This window comes from Pelophylax lessonae (genome assembly GCF_965119305.1).
Source record: "Pelophylax lessonae genome assembly, chromosome: 2".
NCBI classification, from domain to species: Eukaryota; Metazoa; Chordata; class Amphibia; order Anura; family Ranidae; genus Pelophylax; species Pelophylax lessonae.
This window is the reverse complement of record NC_138769.1, coordinates 34,323,964-34,337,394: the sequence shown is the minus strand read 5'-3', so window position 1 is coordinate 34,337,394 and position 13,431 is coordinate 34,323,964. Positions and strand designations below refer to the sequence as shown.

Here is a 13,431-nt window from a genome sequence, read left to right as displayed (position 1 = left end):
AAGTGCATTTGTGAGGTCAGGCACTGATGTTGAAGAGAAGGCCTGGCTCGCAGTCTCTGTTTTAATCTATCCCAAAGGTGTTCTATCGGGTTGAGGTCAGGTCAGTCAAGTTCCTTCACCCCCAAACTCGCTCATCCATGTCTTTATGGACCTCGCTTTGTGCACTAGTGCACAGTCATGTTGGAACAGAAAGGGGCCATCTCCAAACTGTTTCCACAAAGTTGGGAGCATGAAATTGTCAAAAATGTCTTGGTATGCTGACGTCTTAAGAGTTCCCTTCACTGGAGCTAAGGGGCCAAGCCCAACCCCTGAAAAACAACCTCACACCATAATTCCCCCTCCACCAAATGATTTGGACCAGTGCACAAAGCAAGGTTCATAAAGACATGGATGAGCGAGTTTAGGGTGGAGGAACTTGACTGGCCTGCACAGAGTCCTGACCTCAACCCAATAGAACACCTTTGGGATGAATTAGAGCTGAGATTGCAAGCCAGGCCTTCTTGCCCAACATCAGTGCCTGACCTCACAAATGCGCTTCTGGAAGAATGGTCAAACATTCCCATATACACACTCCTAAACCTTGTGGACGGCCTTCCCAGAAGAGTTGAAGCTGTTATAGCTGCAAAGGGTGGGCCAACTCAATATTGAACCCTACAGACTAAGACTGGGATGCCATTAAAGTTCATGTGCGTGTAAAGGCAGGCGTCCCAATACTTTTGGTAGTATAGTGTAAATAATCTTGTGTCTTTTTTTCAACCAGACTAACCATGTAACTATGTAAACATAACAGCTTATTTAAACTAGGTCACAACTTCTTACCTGACTTCCTTTTGTAGAATTTAATTTCAGATCTTTATAAATAAAAAGCAACGTTACAACGGTAGTGGAGAAGCATGCTACTCTACCCAGCTACTTTTTAGGTAGACCTCATGAGTTTGTTTGCGCTGACATTTTAATTAGCTAATTTATCTCAAGTAGCGCCATCTGCACAAGACTGATGTTAGGATGAGTCACCGAGCAAGTAGAATCTTTTTAGATACAAAAAAAAAATTTCCGAGCTACAAAGTATAAAATAGAGATCATAAACCGATCACTGATCTTGTAACTACTTCCTATGACCCCCTTGCTCTGTTTTGCAGCGTACCAGGCAGGTGTCTCCCTGGGGCAAGACCCGACCATTGACTGTAGCGACAGCCAGAGGACAGTGCGCATCGTTATCCAGAAGCGCGGCCAGAACGAGCCGGTGCTGGGCATGGACTACCGCCAGCGCAAGATCACCATACAGAATAGTAAGTGCTGAAAGTGAACCCATTACTGTCCCATTCTCTGCACTCTTCGGTCGCTCTGTTTGCCTGCTGAGACCCCTTTTGCTTCTGGTGTTTGGGAGTATGTGACCACCCCTCCTTCCTCCCATGATGCACAGCTCTGCACCAGCTGACAGTCTCATAATGTAAAAACAAACTTCCTGTCTGAGCCGAAACCTCCTTTTATTTATGTCTCTCGCGCTCCCCTCCCAGACACTGCAGCTCACAGTGGGAGGATTTCAGCAGCAGAGGCAGCAATCTGGAAAGTGGTGGGCAGGATTGGGTGTTGCCAGGTGTTGATTGACAAGCTACAGGCTTCTGAATTTACAGTGACAATACTGATAGCCACACCCCCTGCAATGTCTTCTCATCTCATTGTAGTGCAGCAAGCCCCGCCTACAAGAGAGTGGCAACTCTGCTCTGAATTCAGGAGCAGTGAAGCATTGTAGCCACTCCATGACAAGAAAGCTTCATTAGGTGGACTTTAGTGGCAGAATGAACAGGACTTTTTAGGGGGACTCAAAGAAAATTGTAGGTGCCAATGCCTGTATAATTAAGTGCTGCCGCACTTATTTTATTTGATGAGAGGGGACCTTGTTCGACTTTGATTTTTAAGTTTTGTTTCTGCTCACTCAACCATACTTACACCCAGATCCACAGCTTCGCTCAGGACTCGCTCCTTCTGTACATGAAAAAATAGGGTTGTAGCCAATGTAGTCCATCCCCACTCCAATGTCACTGCATATAATGTCTCCACCTGGGAACCAGCCTTCCTTGATGCATTTCACAATGCTTCTTGATGCGTTTCACTGCTTTAGGCTTGTGATGTTTCCACCTGGGAATTAATGTTTCTTGATGCATTTTTCCACTTCTGGCTTGTTATGTCTCCACCTGAGAACCAAACATCCTTGACGCGTTTCACTGCTTCTGGCTTGGGAAGTTAACTTTCCTTGATGCATTTCACCACTTTTGGTTTGTAATGTCTCCACCTGGGAACAAACCTTCCTTGATATGTTTCACCACTCCTGCCTTGTGATGTCTGAACCTGGGAACCAACCTTCCTTGACGTGTTTCACCACTCCTGGCTTGTGATGTCTCCACCTGGGAACCAACCTTCCTTGATGCATTTCACCACTCCTGGCTTGTGATGTCTCCACTTGAGCACCAACCTTCCTTGACGTATGTCACCAATCCTGGCTTGTGATGTCTCCACCTGGAAATCAACCTTCCTTGATGCATTTCACCACTTCTGGCTTGTGATGTCTCCACTTGAGCACCAACCTTCCTTGACGTATGTCACCAATCCTGGCTTGTGATGTCTCCACCTGGAAATCAACCTTCCTTGATGCATTTCACCATTTCTGGCTTGTGATATCTCCACTTGAGAACCAACCTTCTTTGACGTATGTCACCACTCCTGGCTTGTGAGGTCACCACCTGGGAACCAACCTTGTAATGTCTCCACAGCTTTGTTCAAGACTCAAGTGCATGAAAATATTTGGGTGCTGGCCAATGTAGTCTTTCTCCACTCCCCACCAGAAATATGTGAAAAAATGTATCAGCTGCACTCCATTCTTGGCACCTCTTGCCATTTTTATTAGTTGTCAACAAAGTGCATACAACAATGTCTTCATTTGATGCGTTTCATTACTCCTGGCTTGTGATGTCTCCACCTGGGAAACAACCTTCCTTGACACGTTTCACCACTTCTGGCTTGTAATGTCTCTACCTAGGAACCTTCCTTGATGAGTTTCACCACTCCTGCCATGTGATGTCTCCTCATGGGAACCAACCTTCCTTAATGCATTTCACCACTTCTGGCTTTTGATGTCTCCATCTGGGAACCAACCTTCCTTGATGTGTTTCACCACTCCTGCCACGTGATGTCTCCACTTGGGAACCAACCTTACTTGATGCGTTTCACCACTCCTGCCTTGTGATGCCTCTACCTGGGAACCAACCCTCCCTGACGTGTTTCACCACTCCTGCCTTGTAATGTCTCCAGCTGGGAACCAACCTTCCTTGATGCATTTCACCACTTCTGGCTTGTGATGTCTCCACCTGGGAACCAACCTTACTTGATGCATTTCACCACTCCTGCCTTGTGATGCCTCCACCTGGGAACCAACCTTTCTTGATGCATTTCACCACTTCTGGCTTGTGATGTCTCCACCTGGGAACCAACCTTCCTTGATGCATTTCACCACTTCTGGCTTGTGATGCCTCCACCTGGGAACCAACCTTTCTTGATGCATTTCACCACTTCTGGCTTGTGATGTCTCCACCTGGGAACCAACCTTCCTTGATGCATTTCACCACTTCTGGCTTGTGATGTCTCCACCTGTAAACCAACCTTCCTTGATGTGTTTCATCACTTCTGACTTGTGATGTCTCCACCTAGGAACCAATCTTCTTTGATGCATTTTACTACTCCTGGCTTGTGAGTAAGCTAAATGTGGTGAAACGTGTCCTAAGTGGAGATGTTGTATGCATTCACTTTGTTGAAAATGTATAAATATGCCAAGAGTGGAGTTATCGGATACATTTTTTTCATACTTACGCCAAGTGGGGCTTGAAGCAGAAAAGCTAATCAAATTCCCTGATATGGGAATGGGGTGCATGCACCGATCTGTATAAAAAACACAATAATCAAAAATATGGAACAGCAAACAAGTAAAAATGTGAAAGTCGAATAAACACATCAATATAATACTGTCTCTAATAATAAAAACAACTTCAATATGTGTGCTATAAAAAAACTTTGAAAGCCCCTTTCCATGGAAGGCTGGGGACTACTTCCCTCAGCATGTCCTCGCAGCAAGATGGGCTGTGTGGAGTGCGGGTATTCTCTGAAGCAGCAGGATGTACCGCGTCTGTGTAGTACGAGGCTTCCTTTTTATCCTCGGTGGGAATTGATGAGACATGCTCGTAGGCCGCTGTCACATTGCGACGCACAGCGCACTTTCAAACCTTACCAGCCAGATGCAATTTAAGTGGATTTCGTTGCTCGATGCATCTCAGGCTGGTTAAATGGGAGCCCAAAGTGTCTGCGCCTCGCCGATCGGATAAAAGAGGATTTGTCACGCTGGGGAGCCCCTGACACTTTCCACTTAGCTGTCTCTCCAGTCGCTTTTCAAATTCAGGCTGTTCAGTCTTATCTGCGGCCACAGGGACGGATCCTGAACATGTTGAGCCCATAGATGGCACGTACAGAAAAAAAGGAAGAAACACAAATGCGTTCATACTACATTTATGTGTACCTCTGCAATCAAATGCTACAGCTGGAGAATTGTGAGAAGCAGCGAATGGCGTTGGTCATGAGTTCCTTTTTTTAAAATTAATTTATAGTGTTTTCACAACAGTTGTGGTTTACTGCTCCTTCTCACAATACAAGTCTAAAGTAGCTCAACCTCAACTCAAATTAAAAACAATGCACTCCCTGTGTGGCCGATACTGTATCTCAGCAGCTGTAAAGCAGGGAGGTTGGTGGAGGCTGAGTTGAATACAGAGCTCCCCCTAGTGGTTAATCTACAAATCTCTATTCAATACCACTTTTTAAATGCAGCTGTTCATTTTTATCGTTCATACTGCATTTTTGTGTTCCTCTGCAATCAACTGCTACCCTTCAGCAGCTGGAGAATACTAAAAAGAAGGGAATGGCATTGGTCTCTTTCATAGGCTTTTTACAACAGTTGTGCTTTACTGCTCTTTCTCAGAATACAGGTCTATGAGAAGGCCAACCCATTAAAAAGAATGCACTCCCTGCATGGCTGATGTATGTCAGCAGCTGTAAATCCAAGGAGGTTGATCAAGTCCAATACAGAGCTCCCTCTAGTGGCAAATGTCTATAATCACTACAGTTTTTCAAATGCAGGCTGCTCAGTCTTATCTGCGGCCACAGGGACGGATCCTGAACATGTTGAGCCCATAGTTGGCACGTTGTTCAGAAACAAAGAAGGAAACACAATTGCGTTCACACTGCACTTGTATGTGTACCTCTGCAATCAAATGCTACAGCTGGAGAATTGTGAGAAGCAGTGAATGGCGTTGGTCATGAGATCCCCCTTTGAAATTAATGAATAGTCTTTTCACAACAGTTGTGCTTTTCTGCTCCTTCTCACAATACAAGTCTACGAGTAGCTCAACCTCAACTCAAATTAAAAACAATGCACTCCCTGTGTGGCCAATACTGTATCTCAACAGCTGTGAAGCTGGGAGGTTGGTGGAGGCTGAGTTGAATACAGAGCTCCCTCTAGTGGTTAACCTACAAATCTCTATATTGAACAGTTTTTCAAATGCAGGCTGTTCGGTCTTATCTGCGGCCACAGGGACGGATTCCGGAGTATGTTGAGCCCATAGAAAGCACGTTGTTTTGAATAAATGAAGAAGTACAAATGTGTTCATGCTGCATTTATGTGTAACTTTGCAATCAACAGCTACCCTGCAGCAGCTGGAGAATATTGAGAAGCAGGGAATGGCGTTGGGCATGGGATCCCTCTTTTAAATACATTTATAGGCTTTTCACAGCAGTTGTGCTTTACTGCTCCTTCTCGCAATATAAGTCTATGCGGTAGATTCACTAAAACTGGAGCACTCAGGATCTGGTGCAGCTGCGCATGGTAGTCAATCAACTTCAAACTTGGGCTCGTTCAGTTACGTTTTTGCAATAAAACCTGGAAGCTGATGGGTTTCTATGCAGAGCTGCACCAGATTTTTCACTCTCCAGTTTTTGTAAATAACCCCCGATGAGTAGGCCAACCCATTAAAAACAATGCACTCCCTGTGTGGCTGATATCCTGTGTCAGCAGCTGTGAAGCAGGGAGGTTGATCGAGGCTGAGTCAAAAATAGCGCTCCCTCTAGTGGTTAATCTGCAAATCTCTCTATTTAATACCACTTTTCAAATGCAGGCTGTTCATTTTTATCGTTCCTACTGCATTTATGTGTACCTCTGCAATCAACTGCTACCCTTCAGCAGTTGGAGAATACAGCAGAGAATGGCATTAGTCTCTAGATCAATTTTTTAAAATATTTCATAGGCTTGTTGTGCTTTACTGCTCTTTCTCAGAATACAGGTCTGTGAGTATGGCATTAAAAATAATGCACTCCCTGCATGGCTGATAGCGTATGTCAGCAGCTGTAAGGCAGGGAGGTTGATCGAGTCCAATACAGAGCTCCCTCTAGTGGTTAATCTACAAATCTCTATAATTAGTACATATGCAGGCTTTTCAGTCATATCTGCGGTCACAGGGACAGATCCTGATTATGTTGAGCCCTTAGGTGGAACATTGTTCAGAATAAATTAAGAAACACAAACACATTCATACTGCATTTATGTGTACCTCTGCAATCAAATGCTACCCTGCAGCAGCCTGAGATTACCATTGTTCATGAGATCCCCCATAAAAAGTGAATGTGTAATCTTTACAATTATTTCTTTAGATAAACATGTAAGATAAAATCAGATTGTTGTAAATAATGTCATTAATTAAAAAAAAAAAAAAAAAAAAAAAAAAAAAAAAAAAAAAAAATATATATATATATATATATATATATATATATATATATATATATATATATATATATATATATATATATATATATATATATATATAAAGGTATAGCTTGTAATTAAATATGTAGATAAGGTAGATATTTGCTCATTACCTACTCAATCTCTGCTTCCTGCGTTGCAGTGCTCCACAACAGTTGCCATTTTATTATTTCTTCTCATAATACAAGTCTGCGATTGGCCCAACCCATTAAAAACAATGCACTCCCTGTGTGGCCGATATTATATCTCAGCAGCTGTGAAGCAGCAGGGAGGTTGATTGAGGCTGAATCAAATTCAGAGCTCCCTCTAGTGGTTAATCTGCAAATCTCTATATTCAGTAAAGTAGGAAAAAATATGAAATGCAAATATTTAAATATAAAAATGCCATAAAAAAATTACTTTAAAGTAAACACTGAGTTTATGACTTAAAATATGTACAAAAAAAAAACCAAAACAAAAAAAAAAAACACCATAACTTTCCCTTTCCCCTTCCTTTTATCATTGAAAGAAGATGTAAACACAAAAATGCAGTAATCGAGAACGACCCTCTATGCACACATAGGGGTCTATTTAAATCCGTATTTTACAAATGCATCACCTTATGAATTCTAATTCTAGGCTTCCTAATATGAACACCAAGCACTGCCTGCTCTTATTATTTTTTCATTGTATTTATTGTTTGCCGTTTTTTTAAATTTTTTGTATCAAATCCATTTTTTAAAAATAAACAGGATGCATCCTTGACCGTATGAATAAAATGCTTGCCTTTCCAATGAAAAAGCCCAGAACCAGCTGTTCTCATTGTCTTTTTTTAATTTTTTATTTTTTTTGCAAATTTTACACATAGGATTTATTTGTAAATTACAGGATGCATTCATGGCCTCTGAATGGAATGCTTTCTAACAGGAAGGCCCAGCATTAGCTACTCTTATTTTTCATTTATTGTTTTTTTGCAAGTTTTTTGCACAGTATTTTTGTGTAAAATTACAGTTTTACAAATCGACATTTATTATAGGATACATTCATGACCCTCTGAATAAAATGCTAGATTTTCTGGCAAGAAAGCCCAGCACCAATTTTTCTCATTCTTTTATTTATTCTTTTGTTTATTGATTTATTTTATTTATTCTTTTGTGTATTGATTTTTACGCAGTAGCTTCTCTCATTTTTTCATTTATTGATTTTCTGCAAATTTTATATACAGTATTTTTTGTGTAAAATGGCCATTTACAAATATACATGTATTACAGGGCACATTCCTGACCCTTTAAATCAAACGCTAAGCTTTTTAATAAGAAAGCCCAACACCAGCTGCCCTCATTCTTTCAATTATTTTTTACAAGTTTTATATATAGTATTTTTTTTTTCTGTAAAAATTTTATTTTACAATGTAACATTTATTACAGTAGGGCTGCAACTAATGATTATTTTCATAATCGATTAGTTGGCCGATTTATTGTTTCGATTATTTGGATAATAACCTTAAAAATGTGTGGTGTATAATTTAGTAAATATGTAAAGTTTAAAAAAAAAAGGCAATTTATTCTTAAATATCTATATGCAGTGGTAAATATAAATAACCAGCTATATGGTTAGGGAGCAAAATCTCTAATCCACTCTGAGAATAAGAAAGAAGAGAGATACTGTATATACTATTAGAGGTTGAATCTGGTAAAAATCCTCAGACTCAGAGGTCAGATTTTCTACTTGACCAGTTCTAGACCGGAAGGATTTCCCCCCTTAATAACCAGGCCATTTTTTGCGATTCGGCACTGCGTTATTTTAACGGACAATTGCGCGGTCATGTGACGCTGTACCCAAATAAAATTGATATTCTTTTTTCCCCACAAATAGAGCTTTCTTTTGGTGGTATTTGATCACCTTTGCGATTTTTTTTTTTTTTTGCGCTATAAACAAAAAAAAGCGACATTTCTGAAAAAAAAAAAAAAATTATATATATATATTTTTCACTTTCTGCTATATAACATTCCCAAAAAAAAAATTAAAAATTTTCATCCTTTTTAGGCCAATTTGTTTTCTGCTACATATTTTTGGTATAAAAAAAAAAAATCGCAATAAGCGTATTTTGATTGGTTTACACAAAAGTTATCGCGTCTACAAACTAGGGGAAAGATTTATATAATTTTTATTTATTTATTTATTACTAGTAATGGGGGCAATCTGCGATATTTAGCGGGACTGCGACAGATCGGACCCCTAACTGACATTTTTGACACTTTTGGGGGGACCAGTGACATTACTACTGTAATCAGTGCTAAAAATATGCACTGTTACTGTAATAATGATACTGGCAGGGAAGGGGTTAACTCAGGGGTGATCAAAGGGTTAAGTGTGAGCCTAGGGGAGTGTTTTCTAACTGTATGGGGGTGGAGCTTGTGAAATGACCATAGAGACCTGTGATCCTATATAGAAGGATCACAGGCGCTATGTGGTCATTCCTGACTCTTTAAATCAAATGCTAAGCTTTTTAATAAGAAAGCCCAACCTCATTCTTTCAATTATTTTTTAACAAGTTTTATATATAGTATTTTTTTTTTTTTTTTGTGTAAAAATAGTATTTTACAATGTAACATTTATTACAGTATGGCTGCAATTAACGATTATTTTCATAATCTATTAGTTGTCCGATTATTGTTTCGATTAATTGGATAATAACCTTAAAAATGTGTGGTGTATAATTTAGTTCATAAGTAAAGTTTAAAAAAAAGGCAATTTATTCAAATACAAAAATGACATAAATCTTTCTCGTAGTTAGTAAACGCGATAACTTTTGCGCAAACCAATCAAAATACGCTTATTGCGTTTTTTTTTACCAAAAATATGTAGCAGAAAACAAATTGGCCTAAAATGTTAAAAAATTTAGATTTTTTTTTTTAATTTATTTATTTATTTTTTTGGGAATGTTATATAGCAGAATGTGAAAAATATTGTTTTTTTTTTCAAAATTGTTGCTCTTTTTTTGTTTGTAGTGCAAAAATTGAAAATTGCACAGGTGATCAAATACCACCAAAAGAAAGCTCTTTTTTGTGGGAAAAAAAAAAGGACGTCAATTTAATTTGGGTACATCGCCGCACGGCCGCTCAATTGTCCGTTTAAAATAACGCAGTGCCGAATCGCAAAATAGGGCCTGGTCAGGAAGGGGGTAAAATCTTCCGGTCTTAAAGTGGTTCATTTTGCTGCAATTTGGGTTTTGCATTTTTTTTTTTTTTTATGCTTTTTTTTTTTTTTTTGGCCAATTTGTTGTTGGCCGGATTAAAAAAACGCAAATCGCGCCAAAAACACACTTCATGCTTTTCTGCAGCTTCTCCATTGAAGTCTATTGAACCAGAAAACCAAAAAAGCACCGTTTTGTGTTGGAAAAAAAAGTCCTTGACCCTTTCCAAATACACAGCGGCTGAAAAAAAGCATAGATGTAACGTGTCCCATAGGAAACCATGGTAAATTAATTAGAGTACGTTTGTGCAAAAAGCACCAAAAAACCCATCGGTGTGACCCAGGCCTGAGACGTTTAGTAGCAGCAGCATGATTTTTTTTTGTATCGCTTGTAATAATGTGGTTAAAAAAAAAAAAAATGAAAATTAGCTCTTTATAATACAAAAAGAGCAGATAATCACTACTATAAGGGGTTAATTTATGAAAGTAATAATAGTATTACTTATATGACATATGTAATGATAAATATACCCAGAAGTAGGATATCTGGGCATTTTAACTAGGAGTCAGACATGAAGATATATGAAGGGTAGAAGGGAGATATAAATCTTTTATATTAAAGTAGTACTAAAAGCTGAGACTTTTTTCATGGATAGAATTATTTTATATATAATGCACAATACTGGCAAAAGTTTAGTTTAAATGTAATTGTAATGCCTTCTATTACCGCCAGTCTATCAGCCTCCACCTTCTCTGGATTCAGATGCTGATCTTCCTTGCACAAAGTGATTTTATTTTTTAAACAACAAACATGTTATGCTTACCGGCTCTGTGTAATGGTTTTGCACAGAGCATCCCCGATTCTCCTCTTCTGAGGTCCCCCACTGATGCTTCTGGCTCCTGCCTTCAGAGTGCCCCATTAGCAAGCTGTAAAGTATAGTATAGAGTTCCCCTATAGCACTGATGTCAAACCTTGGCACCCCAGATATTTTGGAACTACATTTCCCATGATGCTCATGCACTCTGCAATGTAGTTGAGCATCATGGGAAATGTAGTTCCAAAACAACTGTTCCCCATCACTGCCCTATAGCAAAGTAAAGCAAAGTAAAGCCTTTAGAACCACTCACTTTCTGCCCAGGACTACATGTCCCATGAGGCATTGCTCCTCACACTCACAAGTTCTCAGGCACTTACTGACATGTATGGAGGGTAGTGGTGCACCGAAATTTCAGCAACCAAAATTTTCGGCCGCAAATGGGCCTGTCCCATTTCGGCCGAAAACGGGTCATATATGCCAAAAATTAATGGCCGCTGCAGCAGCAGCTTTCACTTTAACTCTCCCGAGACCCGCCTTTTGTACCTCCTCACCCGCCCTGTGCTAGACTGATTGCTAGAATTGCCAGCCGCCTGGCATCTAGCAACCAGTGACATCCCGAGAGGAAAGCGAGGCTGAAAAGAGGACCCAGCATGCAGAGCGGAGGAGGATCTTCCTTGTCCTCCTCCGCGCCTATTACTCTCTGGCTCCACCCACCTCCTCCCTCCATCTTCTAGGAAGGACAGGAGCAGAACCAGAGTCAACCTGCTATCTGTGGAGAGCAGTGAGTGACAACATATTATGTGTTATGATGTGCATAAAATCATTTGGGGGAAAAAAGTAATTTTTGGTTTCGGTTTTCGGCCAAGGGCATCCTGAATTTTCAGTTTCTGTTTCAGCCCAGAATTTTCATTTTGGTGCATCCCTAACGGAGGGTGTACTGAGCTGTATGTGTGCTGCACTGTATTTCCTGATATGTCAACAAATAATGCAATGCTAGGCTTACTAATAAGAAAGCCCAATGCCAACTGCTTTAATTTTTATTTTTTTTTTACAAGTTTTACGGTTTTTGCTTTGTGTAAAAGCAGTATTTGACAAGTTCACATTTATTACAGAATACATTCACTATCCTCTGACTAGGATGCTAGGCTTACTAATAGGAAAGCCCAGCACCAACTGCCTTTTTTTTTTTTTTGTTTTATAGTATTTTTAGTCTAAAAGCAATATTTGACCGTTAACAATTATTACAGAATACATTCATGACCTGCTGAATACAATGCTAGGGTTTCTTTCCTTTATTGATTTTATTGAAGTTATTTTATACATTATTTTTTGCATAAAATCACTTTTTTACAAATATACATTTATTACAGGATGCATTCATGACCCTCTGAATAAAATAATAAGGTTTCTCTCTTTCCTTTATTGATTTTTTTATTTTTTTTTTGCAAGTTTTATATACAGTATTTTATGTGTAAAATTACCATTTTCCAAATATACATTTATTACAGGGCACATCTCAGACCCTTTGAATAAAATGCTAAGCTTTCTAATAGGAAAGCCCAACACCAGCTGCTCTCATTATTTTTTACAAGTTTTATATATAGTATTTTTTTAGTGTAAAAACAGTATTTTACAATGTAACATTTATTACAGTAGGGCTGCAACGAACGATTTATTTTCATAATCGATTTGTTGTCCGATTTATTGTTTCGATTAATTGGATAAAAACCTTAAAAAAAAAGTTCTCAGGCACTTACTGACATGTATGGAGGGTGTACTGAGCTGTGTGTGTGCTGCATTGTATTGCCTGATACAGTGCCTTGCGAGTATTCGGCCCCCCTTGAACTTTGCGACCTTTTGCCACATTTCAGGCTTCAAACATAAAGATATAAAACTGTAATTTTTTGTGAAGAATCAACAACAAGTGGGACACAATCATGAAGTGGAACGAAATTTATTGGATATTTCAAAATTTTTTAACAAATAAAAAACTGAAAAATTGGGCGTGCAAAATTATTCAGCCCACTTAAGTTAATACTTTGTAGCGCCACCTTTTGCTGCGATTACAGCTGTAAGTCGCTTGGGGTATGTCTCTATCAGTTTTGCACATCGAGAGACTGAAATTTTTGCCCATTCCTCCTTGCAAAACAGCTCGAGCTCAGTGAGGTTGGATGGAGAGCGTTTGTGAACAGCAGTTTTCAGTTCTTTCCACAGATTCTCGATTGGATTCAGGTCTGGACTTTGACTTGGCCATTCTAACACCTGGATATGTTTATTTGTGAACCATTCCATTGTAGATTTTGCTTTATGTTTTGGATCATTGTCTTGTTGGAAGACAAATCTCCGTCCCAGTCTCGGGTATTTGCAGACTCCATCAGGTTTTCTTCCAGAATGGTCCTGTATTTGGCTCCATCCATCTTCCCATCAATTTTAACCATCTTCCCTGTCCCTATCTTTATGTTTGAAGCCTGAAATGTGGCAAAAGGTCACAAAGTTCAAGGGGGCCGAATACTTTCGCAAGGCACTGTAGGTAAACAAATAATGCATTCTGTTTGCAGGCCAACCAATCTGCTGACCATCTAA

At 39.5% G+C, this 13,431-nt stretch overlaps 1 protein-coding gene across 1 annotated transcript in view; it reads left to right on the top strand.

The window, feature by feature from the left end:
• ILDR1 (immunoglobulin like domain containing receptor 1) overlaps positions 1-13,431 on the top strand; it is a 120,040-nt gene that overhangs the window by 77,198 nt on the left and 29,411 nt on the right. Inside the window, exon 3 of the mRNA XM_082246898.1 lies at positions 1,140-1,289. Within this exon, the coding sequence (XP_082103024.1) occupies positions 1,140-1,289 (150 nt within the window). The remainder of the gene's footprint in view (positions 1-1,139; positions 1,290-13,431) is intronic.